This window comes from Pempheris klunzingeri, chromosome 3 (genome assembly GCF_042242105.1).
Source record: "Pempheris klunzingeri isolate RE-2024b chromosome 3, fPemKlu1.hap1, whole genome shotgun sequence".
Taxonomy (NCBI): domain Eukaryota; kingdom Metazoa; phylum Chordata; class Actinopteri; order Acropomatiformes; family Pempheridae; genus Pempheris; species Pempheris klunzingeri.
In genome coordinates, this window is record NC_092014.1 from 13,727,963 (window position 1) to 13,750,031 (window position 22,069).

The following is a 22,069-nucleotide window of genomic DNA, read 5'->3' on the forward strand; positions in this document are numbered from 1 at the left end:
CAGATCTGAATCACAATGCGTTGCTCTTTTGTAAAACAACTTTAAAACATGAAACATTTTTGCATTAACGTGATGAAAGAGTCTGATGTACCAACTATGGAACAAAAATTCCTAATTGGTTATTTTATTAGTAAACTTTTTCTCAATCAAATTTCAAGAAAACTCACAATACTACATAAAGTGATTTTACCCACCTGTAACAGGTGGCCCATTATGAGCAGGTGCCACCTATAATTTCTCACCCATGATATTCTGTAATTTCTATGAATTTTGAGATTATGGTTCACCGGTACACAAAGAAGAAGCACTTACAAAAACAAAATATTTTATTCAAATTGTTCATTAAGATTATCATACATTTTTGCATTGAAACAAGCTTCATTTTGGTATGGTGAGTCATGGGTGTCCGTATTGACGAGGATCTTGATTGAATACGTCGAATGCTTCCATACGCAAAGAGACACTTGGTTGTTGATTTTAAGAAATGTACATTTGCTTGGAATAAACGTGTGATGAGATTAGAGCAAAGTTTCAAAGGTTGCATTTAAAAAAGGAAGACTGCTTTTAAAAAAACAGATATGGAGACATTCCAAACTATACAAACAAGATCCGGCAGGCCTATGTTCTGAGAAGAGGTCAGGCATGTGTTTGAGAAGCACTTTTTGGTTGAGCTTTGAGGCAATGTTTGAGATGGCCTTGCTGGTGATGAGCCCATATGTCTTTTGATGTGTCATGTCATATCTGTCTGTCTGGGTGGGTGGTTTGACTTAAGTCACTTTCAGGGACACACGCCAGACTTAAAATTGGGGACTGTGCCTGTGCAACTGGGGACAAAAGTCGTGGCCCTCATTGGTAAAACTTTTGGGTCAATAGTTAGGGTAAGTCTTGAGGAAATTAGCGCAAGTCTCTGTAGATGCCCCAAAAGTGACTTAAGTAAATGTGTGTGTGTGTGTGTGTGTGTGTGTGTGTGTGTGGGAAGCAAACGGATGTATATAAGAAGCAATGAACTGTATATGAGGAAATGTGCTTGCAGCTGCTGTGTGTGTGTGTGTGTGTGTGTGTGTGTGTGTGTGTGTTTTTGTGCTCAGAAGGAGAAGTATTTGGTGAACCACTCCTGTTTTAGCCCCTCTGTCCCCCTCTGCTCCAGATATGGGCCCCTACGAAACAGAACAAACATATAAACTCACTTTTTAAAATCCTAATTAATACACCATAATGTTAAGGTTAGGAGTATTTTGTTTATTTTGAGACTAGACAAAAACTGAGGGGGGGAACACAGAGCTATTCTACGGAGACGCTGACCTACAGGGAGAAGAGCCTAAAGACAACAAGAAAGCTTGCAATAATAACTCAGATGCATTTATTTCAAGTTATTGAGACTGACATAGAACTAGCTGTAGTACCTTTTCAACTAATAAGCTTTCCTGTTCCCGTGTTTTTAGATTTGTAACATCACATTAAAATGTCGATTACCTGATTGATTGGGCCTGAAGGTGTGCATGTGGCTCCTGGCAGGAGGGCGACACATAGCGGATGCCCGTCTGCGGTGAGGGGCAGACGGGGAGCGGGGCGGTGGGCGCTGGGGTGGGAGGGATGCACGACGTCCGGGATCTGGTGGAGCGAGCCACGGTGGGGGAAGACTGTTGGCTGAGGGAGAGGGAGGTGTGCTTGTGCGGGAGAGAGGAGGTGGAGTAGTGGGGGGAGGTCTGAGGGTGGGAGGTGGACTGATGGGGGAGGGTTGAGGAGGAGTGCTGATGGACGGAGGAGGAGGAGGAAGACGATGAGGAGGAGTGGGGCAGGAAGATGCTCCTGTCGTAAGTACCGGCACTGGGGATGCTGGTGACACGAGGAGGAGACTCCACACGCTTCCTCTGTTGGTAAAAACCAGCACAGTTTATGTTGGTGTAACACTCAAAATGGAGTTCGTTCATTAATCGAGTTTTGTCCATTTCATATGAATGAAAATCCACACAATTAAATGATTGTTTTCAACTTAGATTGAGGCTGTGCTCCAAATGTAGTGTGTCCTCAGACCGCTATTAAACAATTCAAGAATCACCATTATATTTGTATATTGTAAGTCAATCCCACATACAGCGTCCTGATTCTGTATTAATCCACAGTGGAAAATAGTCCCCCAACAAATGCACTATTTACCTCTGTCTGAGAATCATTTTCTAAAATCTACAGTGCCCAGCTGTTTTAGGATCAGCCTTAATCTTTAATGCTCTCAGGGCTACAATAGATGTAGCAAAGGCCTGGAGGGGTGTCACAGTGGAAGAAGAAACAACTTGTAAGCTCACCTGAAACAAGGTGAAGCTGTTCTAAAACATGCATTAAGTGACTACTGTGTGGATGTACACCACAAATTCGTAGCCTACAACCATGACCATGCTGGCAGACTGGAGGTGGTGTTCTGTTGGAAAGTTGTTGAGGATGACTATTTGAGAAAACTGCCGGGTGAATTCGATTTTATGTGGAGCACACTGGCTGTTAATTCTGCCCAGCGTAGCAAGTAGGAGTGAGGGTTGGACTGGAAAGTCTAAATTTAAGTGAAACTCTGCAGAAAATACTTTATATCATAAATAATAATCGCCCACTCTGTCCTGTAAAATGTTTGTACTTACCTGCTTTATGGAGAACAGCAGCTGTAGACAGCTTGAATTCATCAGTCACAATATTAACAAGAAACTTCTGAAAACACTCCTGCAGCATAATCAACCATATGCCATCGTACGCTACCATAGGCTTCGGTTAAAAAAAAACTTTTTTATACCAAAAACACCTAAAATCTGGTGTGTATCCAGCCATATTTAGGTGTTTGAAACATGTTGAGCTTACAGTGACCAGAGAGGTGGGCTACGCTGGAGTGGCTTGTTAGGTTTTGATACCTTCTTCCACTCTCAAACCTCAGCACCATTATAACCATCATGAATCCAAGCAGATGGCAGCATCCACTCGCTGTCAGGAAATAAATTACAAAGTATTTATCATCCCCCTTTCAAATCTACAGAAGGGAGGTGTTTGATATTGAAAAGATCTTGGGTGGAGATCATTTCAAATGCAGTCAGGAAAACAGCACGCATGCTTCTATACTGTGTTTAGATTTCTCGGCCCAGATGGTCTGTGATCATTTATCCGTGACTGACACCAAAGTAATGTACCCAAGTTAATTAGAGGCCAAGGTGCTTTTAGTTTTCGACGTGAAAGTCTTTCTCAGTGTAGCTCATGTAAAATCTGCAGATTATATCTTCAGTAAACTTACAAGTTTCTTTTGCATCACTTAACATCACCATTAAACTTGTTTGTATGTATCATTTTTGTTCATCCACACGAGGCTGAATCTTTACTGGCCAAATGTAATTAAAAGCAGTGTGATGGACACATTAGGCGGCGCGTCTTCTCGACAGACTGGTGATCTGTCGGGTGAGGAGTTGACTCCAGCCCAGCGAGCACTTCTGGCTGGAAGGAGGCTCGTTTTGATGAATACATTACGTGCCTGAGCAGAACAGACGAACTCACCCTCATGGTTGGCGTGACGCTCCCGGGGCGGGACTTGCTGTCACGAAGCCTGAGGGTGCTGTTGTCCCCGGCAACAGGAGGGTGGAGCTGCAGCTGATGCCTCTCTTCCTGGAGGGAAGGAGGACGAGGAAGGACTTTCATTGCCCTTATTCACAGTTGGTGTTGTGGCTGTTGTATTAGCGTTGTGTCTGGAGGGTGTACTCGTTTTCTGAGCTGCCTCATGCCACACAGATGGTAGACACAGCACTCTGGCAGAGGACACTTTAAAAATGTAGTTTTCATTTCTATTAATGAAGGCACCATTCCGATGTGATTTCATTTGAGTGATTAAAGCCAGTTTTACATTCACTCTTGGTCACAACACTGATAATTGTTGCCAAGAATTTCTCAGATTCCACCTGTGAGCCCATTTTGCACCATGAAGCCGAATATTGCTGGAGCTCTTAAGCAGTTTTTCTTTATTTACATTACAGAGGCTTGTACTGGCATATTAGCAGGGTTCATTATCTTTGTCTGATCTCAACTCAAGGTCTACCTACTTGCTAGTTCTGAAGCTGCTGACCTAATCACGTGGCTCTACACTTCTACACTTGCTACACTGCTTCTTTGGCAATAGTTGAGATACAGGGAAAACAAAAACACGAGGGAGAGAGGAGCTCAGCGACTAATTTCCAGAGGGGAATCAAACCAAGGACATTGCAGTTACATGGTACGCGTCCTGACCACTACGTTACCGGGACACCCCTAAATCCACATGTATGAGAAGTCCTAGAAGTGCTCAGAGTGATGGAAAGTTTCCTCGGCAGCAACTCTTTCTTCCAAGAATGAACTGTCAAGAATGAAACAGCATGAATAATTGGCTCATTTAGCAAGAAACCTTTGATTAGAATACGTTTTAAACATAATTTAGAGTATCACCACTGTGGCTGCTTTGGCTCCAACCAGCTATAAAAGCTGGTATGTGTGATCATCAAATAAATGGCTCCTGTTTTAAGTAAAACCTCGTGCGAGCCTGGTTGTGACACCAGAATGAAAAGCATACTGTTAATGTACTGTTGTTGCTGTTAAACAGCTAAGCTGGGGGAGTATTAGATGCTTCAGAAATACAATACACAACTGCACAAACAAGTTTCTGTTAGCTGCCCACATATAGTGTCATAGAGGGGACAGTCCATGAAGGAAAGGCTGGTGTTATTCTATATTTTTATGTATTGTCAACAAATCCAATTAAAATTAGTGCTGTAATCTCCCTTCCAAATACCCACCATCTGTCTGTGGTGATCAGTACCAAGCCCATTAGTTCCTACTGAATATGTGACTCTTGAAAGCCAGGTCACAAATATATAGTTTATATAGAGACTTTTAAGAAAATAGTTCATAATTTACTAAAATAGCTGGGCACTGTAGTTTTTAGCAAAAATAAGTCAAACAGGAATAAATAGTACATTTGTTGGGGACTATTTTTAGCCAAAAATTTGGCTCTGGTGGGGTTTTTTTTGGCAGCAGGACTGTGTTTGAGGGATTGGCTCAAAATAAAATACAGAGCTGATGTTCATCATGGCACAGAGGAATAAGCTATATCAGAGTTCACAGACGATACTTTTTAGTGGCAAAAATGCATCGTTGATTTTGAGATTTGTTGACAATAACGACAACATATAATATCACCAGACTAATCATTTAAATTTAATTTAAACTTGTGAGGAGATCTGAAGCAGTAAGAAACGATTGTTAGAGTCTGCAGAGTGTGTGTTTTTGTGCTCTCACCACTAGTCGTTTAATGAGCTGGTCTCTCTCCGACAGTCTCTCCTGAAGCCTCCCCAGCTGCAGGTCGTCACATCGAGGCTCCCTCCTCCTGCACCGCTCCTCCCGCTCGCGTAGCCTGTAGTTAAATCATAAACACAAACACACACTTTTCTCCCGCACCCGCTCTGACGTCCTGCCCCCTATTTCAAATGTCTGTGACCTCTACTCACTCGTTCTCCAAGGCCACTATGCGAGCCTGCAGGTGCGTCTGGGCGCTGCTGTACTCAGACACCAAACTCTGCATCTCCCTCTTGTGCTCCCTCCTGATCTCCTCCACCTCCTCTCTCCTCTTATCCTCCTCCCGTTCCTTCTTCTTCTCCTCGTCCAACTCCTCTTCTTTGACGTCCTCCTCTTTCTTCTCCTCCCAGTGCTTCTGTGACTCCTCCAGTTTCTCCATCTCCACCCTCAGTTTCTCCACTTCCTCCTTCAGACGTTGTGCTTCTTCTTCCAACTGGGCGTCTCTCCTCTTCTGCAGCTCTGCACTCTCCTCCTCTTTCTCTTTCACCTCAGCGTTAGCATTCTCCCAAACTAACCTGGAAAGGCAAAGTAGATATAAGATGCTTTAATACAATAAAACAATTATGATAAACAGCAAACAGTAGTGGCGGTGGTGTCACCTTGGTCATGAGGAAACAGTGACTTTCACTATTTTGTGACATTTAAATGAAACAAAATTACAGATTAATCATTAATGAAAATAATCAGTTAACGGCAGCACTGAGTGATATCAGTAATGTTCACAATGACCCACTTCTTACTTCTTTACCTTTCCTTTAATTGCTTCTTAAGTGTTGTATTTTCTCTCTGCAGCTCCAGCATGGCACAGCGGCTCTCATCCAGCTGTCGCTCAAACACCTGATTCTGGTTCTGCTGCTTCAGATCCTTCACACACACACACACACACACACACACACACACACACACACACACACACACACACACACACACACACACACACACACACACACACACACACACACAAGCATGCATACAATACTTTCACATTCTCAATATCTGCATTCAGTCTAAGATCCAGAACTCTGCTTTTAAAGTGGTCCAAGCAGCTGTAGATGGTAATGCACGTTGTGTGTTGACTTCATCCCAGAGCCACGGCGGATTTTATTCATGTGAATGATAATGATCTCAGTTACGAAATGGCTGTGATCTGCTGGTGTGTGCACGTGTGTACTGCGTATTTGTTTGCGTGTGTGTGCATCAAAAAGAGATTATGTAAGTGAAAGATGGGCCATAACACAGACAAAAACAGACCGAGAGGCGAGTGTTTGTGTGTCTCTTTGTGCACACTCATCCCAGTGGGACTAATGCGTGTGTGTGTGTGTGTCTGTGTGTCTGTGTGTGTGTGTGTGTGTGTGTGTGTTACCTGTTGCAGAGCCATCATTTGTGTGTGTGCCTGTAGTTGAGCTTGGAGGTCTTCTATCTGCTGCATGTGTCTCTGGGTCATCTGTCTGCTCCACTCTGTGTGCTGCTGGGTCAACTCTGCACGCTGCTTATCTGATATCACACACACACACACGCACACACACACACACACGCACAACCACATACAGAAAACAAAATCAATTTGGCCCACTGTTACAGGTACCCTTCTGCTGTTGCCATGGTGAAGTGTATCCATGGCAATAGCAACTTCACTTTTGAATTTATAATCTCAATGTGTATATCGCTCTGTGTGTGCATGTGTGCAGGTGTGTGTTGTTCATTTGTCCATGCAGCTGTGTTATATAGAGAGTGTTACTGTCCGCATGTGCTTATGCTGATGCTCTAGCCTGAATGTGTTTATGAGAGTGTGTGATACCGAGCTCCAGGTGGTGCAAAGTCTGTAGTCTGTTCCTCTCAGACAGCACGTCTTCTTTCGCCCGTCGCTCCAACGCCTGCAGAGCCATTGTGTGACTGTGTCTTTCCTCAGCTGAAGTCTGGGATTGAGGTTCCTTCAACACATTAACGCACATTTTGTCCTTTTACAACAACCCCACAGACCTGTCGTTACACTAGAGCCTGGTGTGTGTACATGGTGCATGGATAAATGCACACCCTCACTGAACAACGCTACATTGCCTCTTCACTGCAGCGCTATCATCAAAGCTGCTTAATAATTCATCACAGAGCAAACAGAGAGTACACATGATTGTTGAAAATGTGTGTGCATGCAGGCATGTGCTTATACCTGCAGCAGATCCCTCAGTTTCTTGTTTATCTCCTTGGTGTCTTGGACCTCTTTCCTCAGCCTGTCAATTTCGGGGTTGCCAGGGCAATCATCTCCCATCTCCGCCATCTTTTTCTCCGCCTGGCATTGGGCGACAAATCGGGGGAGCAAAGGCCTTTAAAACTGTGTTTGCTGACAAAGTAATCCTGAGATGATGAATTTGCAGCAAGCATTGAATTAAATTGAGCTGTTGCTTTTGTTTAAGAATTTGCAGACTCAGACAGCTTTCTTAAATAAATAAAACACCAACTTCATTGTGTACACAGTAACAGCTTATGGAACTAATTAAAGGGGTGCTCCAGCAATTTAGGATTGCAATTGCTGAGAAATTGTTAAATTGGTGCAACTGAGGACTTTTAGTCTCTAGAACGGCTTCAAAAACACTGGATCCGACATGATGCAGCCCGATAAAGTATTTTGTTTGAGCCTTCCTGCCTGGTATCGTCCCCAAGCCAAAGCTGAGACATCCAGGTGGCATCATCAGGGTTATTTTCTCAAACTTGTGAAAGCTCCCTCAGGGCCACAACTGTTTGCAAAGGCTGAAAAATACTTAACTTGACTAGTAAACTGATCTCAATATGTGGGGTTCAGTCACCTTAAAAGACATAAAGACATAACCTTATAATCCAAAGGAAACCAGACACAATAAATACCATTTGTGCATCAGCTGAGGGTGGACAATCATCTGATCCTCAATATGTTGTTTTGAGGATGAACAGAAGAAAACTAACTGGCAACTTTTTCAAGCAAAAATGCCAAATATGTACTTGTTCCAGCTTCTCAAATATGAGAATTAGCTGCTTTTCTCTGTCCAATATGGTAGTAAACTCAAAATCTTTGGGTTTTGTGATGATGGTTGATCAAAATAAGCAAAAATAAGACATCATCTTGCCCTCTCATAAATTTTAAAGGGTATATTTCACTAATTTCTGACATTATTTGATGATGAAATAATTGTTAATTACAGTCTACACCTAACCAACAACAGTAGCCTCATCACATTTCTGTTCAATCTTACTGCTAACTGAACATATACTTTGCCTGTGTGACTCAGAGCCTAATTAGATTAGTTCCAGACTTCACTTTCACCTCCCACATTTCCATCTCTCTTTTCGGAAAAAAAAAATATGAATGCTAAACTAAAGGGAGCTTCAGTCTGAATATCTTTCTAGGTTATAAGCGTTTAGTGAAAATCAGCGCGACTGAGGGTGACTGAGAAAAAAGATCGCAGATGGTTACAGGCGGTTTGTGAGGGACGCTCACCTCTGACTGCTCCTCGGCCAGTTGACTCTGCAGCTCAGATATCTGGGTCTGCAGCTCCTGCTCTTTGCTCTGCCATCTCTGTTCGCTCTCTGCAACAGCGGCATTCATCTCTATCCTGAACTCTGCCCTGAGACGATCCTCACACTCTGCCCTGCAGGCATGCATCAGAGCAAGAAGTGAGGCAGAGTTAACCTACATGCAAAACTACTCTTTATTTCTTCTTGCTGCGTTCTCCTGTGTAATCACTTCATTGTGTCTTGTGCTTCTAGCTTTGAGATGACTATTATTCTAAGGTTTATGCTTAGTAGACACTGTAGTAACCAGATTTCTCACTTTTCTTAATAACTTTATGTCCTATGAATCCATGTAAGCACAAATCAGATTTCGTCTGTCATATTCAAAGATTAGGAATTCCCTGGTTGTGTTTCTGGAGCAGAAACCTGCATACCTTTAGCTACCAGGGTTTTGTGAGTGACTCCCAGAGAAGGAAAGTAATGTCATGTTCACTAGTATTCTTGTTAAAAGAAAGCGTTACTGTTATTCTATTCGACAATAAACCTGTGTAGGAGGGTAAATAAAGGTTTTAAATATAAGTAATTGGCTGTTGTCAGTGTGGGTCTACAGTAATCATAGTCACTATATAATGAAAAGGAAGATGTTAGATATGTAGAATCATTATATGAGACAGGACAGACTAATTAGTTCTGACAAGCATTTCATCTAATGTTTATTCGTATCTAATTTGTAGTTCTGTTAAAACACATTACACGTCAGCAAAGCTAACTCAAATGAATCTGCACTGAACAGAAGAGAGCAAAGGATGCTGTAGGTCAGCTCTTCTTTGATCGTCCCCAGTGATCTTTTAACAGGGGGTGATCACAAGCAGCTTCAAGACTTTGTTATGTAAACCCAAGCAGTTCTGGCAGGTTGGTGTTTATTCTGCTACCTGATCCGGTCCTCGGTGTGCCGCTGGCCCTGATCTAGCAGACTCCTCTCCGTGTTCAGCCGGCTCTGCTCCAGGACCTTCTCCTCCAGCCGGTGTTTGTCAGCTCTCAGGGATGCTATCTCTCTCTGCTGTCTGTCCCGCTGCCTCTCTGCCTCCTCCTGTATCCGCGCCAGCCGAGTCCGAGTCTGATGAAGCTCTTCCTCCAGACGAGAGCACTGCGGCCCACACGGGCTTGCACCTTCTGGCGCCGCCTTTTCTTTCTTGTCTTGGTGTTGGATCACTGACTCCAGCCTACAGATCTGGGAGCACAAAATGCTTTCATATATCTCAGGTGTTACAACTGATATGAAAATAGCTTTATCTCATATTTTAAAACATACACACTCAACTAGGGGAATTTGACCTCTGACCTCATTGGTAGCATCTCTCAGATTTGTCCTCAGCTCCTCTCTTTCCTTCTCCAGCCCGTTGCGTAGCTCCTCGCCGGTTCGCCTCTCTTCTTCCAAATGTGCACACACCTTCCAAGGAAATTCAGCCTCATCAGAGCCCATTATTACATTAGCAACTTATCTTCTTTTTAGCACTTTAACCCAACCATACTAACATCTCCTTACTACTAAGCCTAATTAATAATTAGTCACAATGAAGTGCACATTACAAGAAAGCTCAAAGGGCAGGCAATTATGTGATAAAATCTCAAAAAATGTTTCATTAAACATGCTGTTTTAGACCAGTCGTTCCCAACCAGGGGTGGGGACCCCTCAAGGAGTCTCGAGGTGATTAACAGAATAGCGAATCTGATAAAAAACATTCATGCTGCAATGAATTGCAGTTTTTTCTTTTGATCTTAGCTTTTTTCTTATAAATTACTATACTCTAAAAAATTTAAATAAAACAAGATAAAAGTCTATGAGTCTATGGCATGATACACTACTACTACTGATACACAGTCATTTTAATGGTCACAACTGTTGGGGCACAGTCTGTGTAAAGGAGCATCCAACACTAAATAAAAAATGACCTTGATATTGCAGTAGCCTGATTTTTTTAAACTTCACATAAACAAGAATAACATTTATCTGTTTTATCATGATTTCTGTGCATGTAGAACACGTGTTCATCAGACTCAGAGAAAGTATTCCTGCTGCGGCTGTGTGACAGGATGAAAGGAACAATTCTCATAGAAGCTTGTTCTTGTATCCAGGATAATTAATTCCAAAGTCTGACTGAAGAAACTAAAATAATCAAGCCTATATGAGCTGGCTGCCGCAGCTGAACAGCAGGCTATTTTTAAAATTCAGATAATTGCATGTTATGGAAAAACAGTGTCTTTTGTCAGATCAAATGTTCCGACAAAGAAAGAAATGTCCTAGCTTTAGTCTAAAGATGTGGTAGTGGAAAAATAGGTCGCCCAGACAAATGCTGACCTCTTGGTTGGTCTTCTTCTCCGCGCTCAGAGCTTCTTGGACGCTGTGAAGTTCAGCTGCGTGCCTCCTCATCACCTCCTCTATTGCCTTCCGCACCTGCTCCTTCAACCGTTTCCTGTCCTCCTCAGCCTTCTCCACCAATCTCTTCTTCTCCTCCTCCAGCTTCTGCTGCACATTGGCCCTCTCCGCCTCGACCTGCTCGATGCTCTTGTCCAACTGTGAACGAATGCGAACTCTCTCCACATCCAGCTCCTTCCGCAGCCGGTCCACCTCTTCCTCCTTTTCTCTTCTCAGACGCTCTCTGATCTCTTCCACTTCTCTGTGCAGCGCTTCCTTCTCCTCCTCTCTGTCTCTGCGCAGTCTGTTTCTGTCCTTCTCGAACTGTTCCTTTTCTTTTTCTCTTTCCCTCTGTAGGTTTTCTCTCTCCTTTTCTATCTCCCTCTGCAGTTTATCCCTCTCGTCATCTGCATGTTTTTGGATGCGACGCAGCTCCTCTGTCTGGGCTCTCACCATCTCAGAGCGCAAACTGGACAGGGCCTCGGCATGCTATGAAAACACACAACATGCACTCAATTGCCATTATAGGCTTCATAAAAGTCGACTTCATGACAAGGGTTGTATTGGATTGAATCAGACTGTACAAGTGTACCTAATAAAGTGGACACTGAGTGCAAAATGTATTCAGTTACACGTGTGTGCCTCTGTGCCTTGATACCTGGCGTATCTGTCGTGCATGGTCGCTGTTACGGCCACTGCTCTGTAGCTCCAGCTCTCTGTTCCTGCTCTGCAGACGGCTCACCTGGCTCCTAAGCTCCTCCACCTCAGTGCACACACACACCTCACAGCCTCCGCGGCTCTGCAGCTCCTCTGACACACACGCACACAGAGAACACACATGCCAAATAAACACCAACAAAAGCACCCAAATGAACAAAAACCTCACTCAAACACGCACAAGTGTGTGTTGATTGATTGTGCATAATAGAAGCAAAATGGACTTATAGCGGAACAATACCAAATGAGGAGGGGCGCGAAATAAAAATCATTCTCATGCAATAAATAACATTCAGGGTTTTTTTGCTGACTGGGTATGATGACACTTTGATGAAACTGTTTGCTTTTGTGGAGGATGACTAATGTGCATTTGTTGCATTCTCTGTATATATTATGACTGCATGAGGCAAAAACTTAACACTGATTAACGCTGAGTCAGAATGAATAATGGAAATGCACCGAGCTCAGCTGATTTTCACCGATGTGAGCTCTGTGCAGCAGACAGGTGAGAAGACAGGTGGACAGGCAGACCGCGAGAGGCAGACTGAACGACTACCTGCTCTGCTCTGCAGCTCGTCTTCCTGCAGCAGCAGCCTCTCCTTGGCAACCGCGAGTTCCTCTTCCGCCCGTTTAGCCACGCCCTCGGCCTCAGCCACGCGCCTCCGATCCAGCTCCAGCTCCTCCTCCAGGTCCTGGAGCGACACATGAAGGCCGGGAGGGAGTTTGGGCGTGAGGACAAGTAAGGAGGGCGATGCAGAAGAGTATTGTGGGTTGACAGAGAGCACGGGGGAATAGAAAAGGAAAAAAAGACAGGTGAGAGAGAGAGAGAAGCACGTTTGACACAGATAAGAAGGAGAGAGAGAACACAAGTCAGAGAGACAGTGAGGGTTATAGAAAAAAAATGGGATGAAATGTGGTGAGTCAGGGAGCTATCTTGCCCAGCTGCGAGCCTTTAATGGTCTTCTGTGAGGGCTTATGTCAGCTCTGTGCCAGCTCTCATAGGCCTCCTTAATGCTCATCCACGAGGTGGTAATGGTGGTGGTGCAGCGAATCTATCCTGCTCAAACTACTCATTAGCAGATAGTTGGCAGTGGGAATAGCACTCAGGGAGGGCAGCCTGTGGTTAGACAAGCAAGATCCCCCACCCCTCTCTCTCTTCTCTCTCCCTCCTTTCCCATCAACATGATCATTAACTGGGTGCATCAGAGACAGGAAGCTGCAAAATTTCAATTTTCCTTTCACCTCCCTTTTCACAGCACTGGATTCTAGTTTCAGTATGAGCGAAAGGGTTGTGGGTGAGTACGTGCGTGTACCTGTATTCGCTCTTGCAGTTTCACTGTGCTTCTCTTGCTCTCCGCCATCCTCTCCAGGTGACTTTCCACCTCTGCCTCGGCCCTCTTCACTCTTTCTCGCAGAGCGCTGTGCATGCCTTTCTTCTCCTCTTCCTCCCTCTCTTCCCACCTCTGCCGCTCCTCCCTCCAATCTGCCTCCATCTTCTTCCTCATTTCTTCTTTCTCCTCGTTAAGCTCATTCATCTGCCGCTCCCAGCACTCCCTCTCCTCTTTCACTGCTCGCCTCTTTTCGTCCTCGGCTCGATCCCTCTCCTCCTTCAGTGCCTTCACCTCCTCTAAGAGTGCTTTTACTCTTTCCAGATCCTCCCGCTCCTCTGTCTCTCTCTCCTGCTCCTCCTTCTTTTTCTCCTCATCCTCTCTCTGTCTCTGCTCCTCTTTGCTCTGTCTATCCTCGTCAGCCGCTTTCTGTTGCTCCTCACACTTGGCATCCAGCTCCTGGATCTGCTCCTCGGCCTTCTCCAGCTCTTTGCTCAGCCGCAGGTTCTCCTCCTGGGCATCGCTGATCTGGGCCTTGGCCTCCTGGAGCTCTTCCTCTGCAGCTTGGAGCCTCTCCTCAAACTCTTTTCTCAGCTCCGCCTCAGTTTCGCGCTCCCTGTCCTCCACCTGGATGCGGAAGCACTCAAAGTCTGCCCGCACCTGGAGGCACAGAGGATAACAAGTTTCATATTATACATATGGTCAGTGATTAAACATCCTTAGTAGTGAGTTGTAAGGAGATGTTATTACTTCCAACAACTCTCTGAAAGCCTTTCAGACACTTTGCTACATGCTAACATGTTCAAACATTTGTGCTATTGTGCCATTTTATCTCAAAGATATTTGGTTGTGTTGAGAATTGTGCAGACCACTGGAGTAAACTGCGTGGACACAAAACATTTGTAAAAGACAAGACTGTGTCTATAAAGGCCAATTAACTAGCGTAATCTGACATTCATAGACTACTCAGAAGGTGGCAAAACATTTTTTTTATCTAAATATATTATTGTGTTGCCGTGATGTAAATATATTCAAATGTAATAGCTGCAGCCTGCAGTTGCAATATGTTATGTAATAATATTGATTCAGACAGAGCTTTGGCTTAACTGTTGACTTGAGCTATGTTTGCTCCTATAGGACTTAAACAGATCTGCTAATAAGAAACAATATTTTCTGTGGACGCAGCACGAGCTGTGTTCCTCTCCACAGTCTAGTTTAATGCTTGCTTGTAATATTTGCACAAGTGTCACTCCTTTGCTCCACCTGTGACGATGCATTACTGATGTTAACAGTGTATTCATCCTGTTCTAAGATTGTACTTAAACCAGTGGTCTAAAAACAGAGGTTGAGGTAAAGTTGTTAAACGGCTTCCATGTAGGGATGTATTTGCTGGGGGGTGTTAAACGTGGTCCTAAACTGGGGGCAAAAAATATCCAATGGCTAAAACAGGAAAACATGGCAGGCAACAAACAAACCAGACAGTCGAGCGTGACCACACATTTCAAAATAAAACTTTAAGGCCCATATGAATGTTTTATCTAGTGAATTGTTAAGATCCTATTTCCAAAGAGCTCACAAGAAAATAATGTGGGTATTTATGATTCATGTTGATGTTTTATTGCGGTGCATCTAAATTAGGCATGAAGTCTTAAAGGAAGACTGGGTAAAGTAACAGGCTATCTGAACGGGGTTGACTGTTGGAGGTCACATGAGGGGCGGGTTTGATTTGCTGCTCCCGCTGGGAGTTTACACATTAAATCACAGCAACACAACATGCCCTTGAATGAGGTCAGTTTATCTCATGATCAGGAGGGTAAGAGTGCACCGCCCGCGCCCCCTTCAACACACACACACACACACACACACACACACACACACACCTGGGCTCCAACTCTCTGTTGCTCATCCAGAGAGTCCTGCAGCTCGAGGAGACGTGTCCTCAGCGCTGACCCCTCCCCTTCATGACACGTCTCCATCAGGATGCGGTGCAGCTCCTCGTGATGGGCATGGCTCAAGGCCTGCAGGGCCGCCTCCTGCTCCTCATTCTTCATATTCAGAGAGTAAATCACCTGGAGAGCATCAACAAAGGGCAAAAAAAAGGTTGGTTTAAAATGCATTTGTTCATCATCTCTGTTAGGAGTAGGTCATGTTTTTTTCTCTTCACGGCTAAACATGAACTCACCACCACCACTCCACTCGACTGACATTTCATTATGGTCATATCTCATACTGACAATGTGCCCTCTACAGTCTAATTCCAACAGAAATTGTACATCACTGATTTTTTTTCTATTTATCTTTTACTCTTCATTGTGTTTTATATTCTTGGTTTGGCTCTCCGTGTCTCAGGAGAGCATAATTCCTTACCTTTGTTTTTCTGCAGTAGCTGAAAAGTTGGATTTTAGGGTTTTCTGTCCCTAAGGTCAAGAAAAAGTGCTTTCATGTAGCCTTCCCCCTATTTTTGGAACTAACTGCAGAATAATTTAAAGCAGAAACAGCCAGTCATTGTTGAGTTTGAGCTGACATTGAAAGATTTCATTGCAGAGTAATAGATTTTTGCACTTTGATAAAACAAGATTACAATTGGCCTATAAGCCTCGTTATTTGATTTGTAAGCACATTTTGAGTATAAAACTTTAATAATACTTTTTATTTTTATTTTGCCTTTTTCTTTTACATGACCGAAAGGACTTAAATCTACATATTATCGTTTGGTGAAATCCTCAGTTTCATTTTAGCTGACCTCGTTACAATTCAGATCCTAATGGATTCAGATGATCCACTCTGTGGGGTTGTGTCCTCTACATTTATTTAACAGGAGTACATCACAAACAGGATGAAAACTGACACCAATACTGGTTGGCAAACACAGACATTATGGAGCCAACATTTTGAGCTGGCAGCTTTATGATAACAAATATTAAACTGACACTGACTGACATGGAATCACAGTAATCCCCAAACACAAATAATGGAGGTTACACAGCAACACTGACTGACAAACTGTGTATCTCCTGTAAACAAAGTCTGAGTTCATATAGTCCAGGCGCTGCAGCTTCGTGCAGTGATTCTCCTGCCTGACAGCATGTGTGAAGCGTCTTCCCGATATAGACTGTGACTAACATCTGAAATATGGTCTGTTTCTCCCCACTATTCACTTTACCCTCTATGCCATGTCTACAGTGTCATCATCTGCTCCTACTGACCCTGATGTCTCACTTACCCACTTGCAGAGGTGTGTATGTGTGTGTTTGTGCATAAGCATGTGCATGGGTGTATGCAAGGAACACATAGGCTCATATTTTACCCAGACGCCTCCCTGTCTACAGCACACAGCTGGCACAGCACTGCCGGACATTCCGTGTGTGTGTGTGTGTGTGTGTGTGTGTGTGTGTGTGTGTGTGTGTGTACATGTCACCACCTCTCTCTTGTACACACACTTATATGGTTTCAACATTGTCAATCTGCAATCATTTATGATGTATTTCTTATCATTTAGCTACAGATATCGTTGGGGGATGCGACACCTTCTCGAATCCTAATCCCAAACCCTCGTCCCTCTCTTTGCCCTCGGCACTCGGACAGTACGTGACGCCGGCTATCCAATCATGTCATAGTGCATGAACTTTGGCTCATAAACTATAACTCATGACTCAAAGGAATGAAAGGGACTCTGAATCGAGGGCAGGCTCTGTGGGGAATGTGTGTGTGTGTGTGCGCTGTTCTTGGCTGTCCTCAATGTCCAGTTTGAAAGTGAGATCAAAGAGGGAAGGAGGAAAATATAGCAGGAGAGAGGAAGAGAGAGGCCAATTTTGTGAGGGTTCTCCTCAAACTTGTTTAGATTTAAATTATATATACTAATATTACACCCATATGTGATTGTTGAACATCTTTTTTCAAATCCATGGGCATCAGTATTGCTGTTATAACAGACTCCACTCTTCTGGAAACGCTTTCCACAAGACTTGGTAAGCTGGCTGCAGACATGTGCTCCTATTCAGCTTGGGATGTTCAAACTCTGAAAAACATTTCTGTATGGCCCTGGTTTCGTGCGAGGGGATGAAAGGTCCTTCCCAAAACTGTTGCCACAGGATGAAACACAGTCAAGACATGAAGCATGCACACATTTTCAGCTTTATGGTGTAAACCTGATGGGTTTGTACATAACCTACAAGAAGGAAATTGAAAAAATATATATCTTCTACATAATTCAGATTTTTCCTTTAAGACTTGCTCTTTTTAAAATGTTGGATGGTTTTTATCTCTTCAGATTTTTAAAAAACATTGAAATGACACAATCTGAGAAGATAAAATTACCACTTCAAAGTCCTGACACGCTCTCCCAGCTCGTCATCGCTTCATCTCAACCACTGATCTATGATTTATGTGAAACAGTGAACGTCTTGGGACACAAGACAAATCTCAGAAGAATATTTTGATATTGAAATAAAATAAAATCCAGTCGAATCTCCATGTCATTATTTCTGTAGTCCCGCTATATAGCAAATGAAATATTTTCTATCTTTATCTAAAAGCAATCCTGTGTTTTCCCTGGTAAACTTAAAGGGAGACTTTGTAACATTTGAAAGAACAAATCACACGTTAATAACACATTCCTGCTCACTGACAAATGAAAAGCTGAAACTTTAAACTCTTTTCCAACAGCCTTATTTGGTTTGGCTATGACCAGTAGCTTATGGTGGCTAATGTTAGCTTAAGTTGGCAAATTTTACATGGACATTGTTGTGTAACTGACACGAATGAGTCAGTTTATTGACTTTATGACTCTTCTTTACTTGTCTTTCTTTAATATGTTTTATTATCTCGTATTTGGCGCCCGGGGCCACAGTGGCAACGGTTCATTGACGATACGTGGGCTAGCTTCAAGGTTAGCATAAACAACATGGCTGAAGTGAGCCTTTGATGAACATCGTCCTACTAATTAGCCGTCAACTCTTTATTTATCAGTATTGGACGTGCTAGCTAAAGCCGTAATGTTGTTTGAAGCCCACGTTCAGACTTGTGAATCTTAAAGTAGTTAAATAAGCTTTTTGGGAGTGGATTCTTAAAACGCTTGGCGTGGCAGCTTGGTCAGAGAGGGACGAGAGCCTCTTGCTACTGTAAATCCTGTCTCGAGATCCCCGTATTGATCCTGCCAGTCGATAATGTTATTCATGTAGCCTCACAAGCCTTATTGACAATAACTTATAGCCAGCAAAGCATGAAATTAATATTCTGTCTACAGTGTAAAGGAGAGCCGGGACGAGGCTGTTGAAACAGGAGTGAGATGTAGAGTGAATGGTTGGTGCACAGAGGAGAGGTTAGGCAAAGAGACAAGCAAGCGTGCACACACTTTCTCTTACATCAGCCCCCTCTCCTACACACACACACACACACGCACACACACATATCAAAGAGGGTACCGGGTGTGCTGGATTACAAAGCAGGGAACATTGTGACAGTGTAAGCTAGATAAGTACAGGAAATCACATAGACAGAATTAGAGCTGTCAATCAAAAGTGTGAGTGTATATGTGCACACAAACACACACTTTAATATGCTACTGTTGATCTCTGTGAGTCACGTAAAGAGACTCCTCTCCTCTCTGTATTCATGTGGGTGTGTGCTTGTCTGTTCACGCACAAGCTTATGTGAACATCCACAGCAGCTGGCCTGGTCAGCTCTCCTTTCTTCCCATTGGCTTGTTCCGCCATGTAAACACACTCCGACGTGCTACTGGTTTATATTAAGCAGCACCCATTCAACCGGGGCAGACCACTCTCCCTGGCAGAGCGAGGGAGGGTGGTCGATGGAGATGGAGGGGGAAGGGAGCTGTGTAAGTCAAGCATAAGTGTGGATGGGTGAGTGGAGGGCCGACGTGAGGAGGTGTGTTAAGTACAAGTGCATGTCTGTGTGTGTGTGTGTGTGTGTGTGTGTGTGTGTGTGTGTGTGTGCCAGCCCCCATGTTCACAGAGAGCACGGGTTATTAAATATATAAGGTTACCACAGCTGACCCATTTCCTGCATCCTCTCCACTCTGCACCCTGCCCCAAAACACTCAAATAAACCATGTGCCACATGCCCAGCATCCCCAAGCTCAGAGAAAATGCTTACACCAAATATCGGATTTGATGATTCTTATATTTCATCAGCGCTCTGGGTTTTGGATTTATTTACTGTGGTCATCAAAGAGCTAAAGCAGGCTGACAGGCCTTGCATAAAGTTTCAAGAGAGAGAAACAAGTCCAGGCTTCCTTTTCATTGGGTTGCAAGGAGCAGAGGGGTATAAGAAGTGGGACTGGGCTGGCAAATTTCCCTAACAAGCACAGACACAAGTGCTGACCCCTCATCTGTGTCATCTTTGTTGGTGCGTGCCTGCGAGTCTGAAGAAGAAGCTCTCTGAACAACACACGCAAATACAACTGCAGCATTTATTGCACTGCACACATGTGCTCCTGGACACACACACACACACACACACACACACACACACCTACAGGCTACGCAGAGGTGAACCCATGAGGGATGATGGGAAGTGCACAGTCATCAGTAATTGTCATAGCTCAACAAGCGATGGGTCATGCCCTGCTTCTGTAAGCATTATTGTGCACCGGAGAGAGGGAGAATCCCCATATAGCACTGCTTACTGTATGAAACGCCAGAGCAGACACAGCTACTGCTGCTGCTGCAGCTGTCAAGCATCCCCAAACACTGATCAGTGTGCATGCACATGGAGGAGCATACACAGCAGGAGATGTTGGTGATACTGAGGGAATCATTCTTATCATGATAAAAAAAGGTTATTGATTACCAAATTGATTAATTTTAACTTCAAATATCATTCCTTTGCTGGTCACAGCTTCTTCTAAGTGGGGTTCTGCTGCTTTTATCTGTTTCACATCACTGTTATCTGACACCTTTGGACACCTGATTTGTCTCTTGGACACACAGAAATATGATTTTGTGCCATCTTTGCAATAATATATATTTATTTATTTTTATTATTTATTTTTTTTAAACCGTCTTAACTGTAAATCGATGCAGGGCGACGACAATCCATAGATTAACCGATAATTACATCACTCTTAATTGTGTCCCCATTAGATTGGGCTCTCAGATTCTTGAAGCTCCGCAGCCTTCACCTAAAGCTCTCAGTGATCTCTAATGTCTGATTACTGTGTCAGTCACGAAGACGAATGAACCCCCGATCCAAGTTCCCCAATCATTATCACAAGAGATCACGATGATTTGTAACACAGATCTCATCTATAACGTTGTTTAAAAATGTATGAGTTTACAGTGTCGATAAGCCTGCGGCAACATTATATTCCTACTCTGTAGCCTACTTCTTATCTCTTATTGTTGTGCATAATTCTATATTTCTATAAATCATTTTCATTATACAACAATATTCTCTATAAATATATATTTCCATTCTAGCTGTGGAGTGTGTTGGTGCCCCTCTAATAAGCCATCTATCACAGGATGATTGCAGGTCGCCTCCTCAGTATGTAATTATGTGGCAGCCATCAGATCGTCCAATCAGCCTGACACATGCAGTGACAGCGCGTCCGTCCGTCCGTCCGTCCGTCAGTCCGTCCGCCGGCGCGCCTGTCTCGGTGTCCCCGGCGGGTCTTACCTTGGTGAGCTGAGCGATCTTCTTGCACATCTTGCTGTGCATCTGGTAGTCGTACAGCTCCTGCTCGATGTTCGGGAACTCTGCCGCAGTCCCGTTAACGGCGGAGCCCGGCCCGGGGGGCTGTGCAGCCTTACCGGCGCCTGAAGCCATAATGAACCCCCCCAAGGGAACTTTCCAGACCGGAGGATAGTCAGAAATGATCCTGCCGCCTCTCAGAAGAAAAATCCCACCAAAATCGCGTCAACTTTTCACTCGTGCATCTCATGCCTGTGTCGGTAGACCCCCTCCCGTGGACAGCAGCTCGAGCGATACGCTGGGAAACATTTTGGTAGTGGATCGGCGGGGCTCTCCTCCTGCGTTCCGGTTGTCGCCCCCCTCTCCCGCTATCCGCCCGGTGATCGCGGAGGTCACACGCTGGAAGTCCATCGGGGACGCGCTCGCGCCAGCCGACCCTTCCCTGCTGTCAACAGATATATCTTTTTATAATAAGAGGCAGCGCTCGAGGATGAAGGCGTACGGTCCAACCACCTGTCTCGCGGCAGGGGCGGAGAGGGGCGTGTGTATCCTATGGAGCATTACCGGAGACAGCTGGAGAGGCGCACTGCTGCAGTGCTGCCCCGCCCCTACCGGAGCTGCTGTATCAATGCCGATCACCGTTTGGAGGAGGAAGAGGAGGAAGAGGAGGAGGAGGATGGGGGGATCTTTGGGGTCTATAGTCTTGTGATTTTACTCCATCAGTCAGATACGTAACAGATCATTGACACTATAAGGACTCCAGACACTGTTTTTTATTGGAAAAGTACATCTTGGCTCATCAGTATTACTTCTACCTCCACCTCTACCAGCACTGACCAGTTTGCCATAGTCAAAAAATATTGTTTTTCTTCTAAATAAGTCTGTAGTACCTGCTTTACCCGTGCTAGTCCCCAGTGAAGCTCCAAAAACACTTTATCCTACACTTCCCACAAGGCACTCTTTTCATTAGACCCTCACTCTCTGGTAAATGTCTTTCATGCCCTCGTATGCGTCTGTGTTGGAGACAAATCGGAGGTCTTTCACCAGCTGAATATTATCACTCCGTGATGGGTAAACTGACCTGTATTTGTAAAATTGGTGGAGTGCCCCTTTAACGGTCACAGCC

At 44.2% G+C, this 22,069-nt stretch overlaps 1 protein-coding gene across 1 annotated transcript; it reads right to left on the minus strand.

Annotated features, from left to right (window-relative positions):
* Positions 1–346: 346 nt before the first annotated feature.
* On the minus strand, positions 347–21,383 carry fam184b (family with sequence similarity 184 member B). The gene is made up of 18 exons (XM_070828344.1): positions 20,929–21,383; positions 15,171–15,359; positions 13,276–13,950; positions 12,519–12,654; positions 11,904–12,055; positions 11,189–11,734; positions 10,172–10,279; positions 9,762–10,060; positions 8,816–8,966; positions 7,514–7,633; positions 7,145–7,277; positions 6,710–6,840; positions 6,095–6,210; positions 5,499–5,861; positions 5,290–5,404; positions 3,523–3,630; positions 1,474–1,871; positions 347–1,157 (listed from the first exon to the last, which is right to left on the minus strand). Exons 1-18 carry the CDS (start codon positions 21,076–21,078, stop codon positions 1,085–1,087), a joined length of 3,963 nt encoding a protein of 1,320 aa, XP_070684445.1. The 5' UTR covers positions 21,079–21,383; the 3' UTR covers positions 347–1,084.
* Positions 21,384–22,069: the final 686 nt, after the last annotated feature.

Bases quoted from the DNA above. Each gene is read 5' to 3' on its own strand.
- fam184b (XM_070828344.1), bottom strand. From the start codon at position 21,078: ATGGCTTCAGGCGCCGGTAAGGCTGCACAGCCCCCCGGGCCGGGCTCC. The intron at 7,278-7,513 runs GTATAAGCACAT...AATGTGTTGAAG, and splicing joins AACTGAGGGATCTGCTGCAG to GAACCTCAATCCCAGACTTC. The intron at 1,872-3,522 runs GTGAGTTCGTCT...TTTTACCAACAG, and splicing joins GCGTCACGCCAACCATGAGG to AGGAAGCGTGTGGAGTCTCC.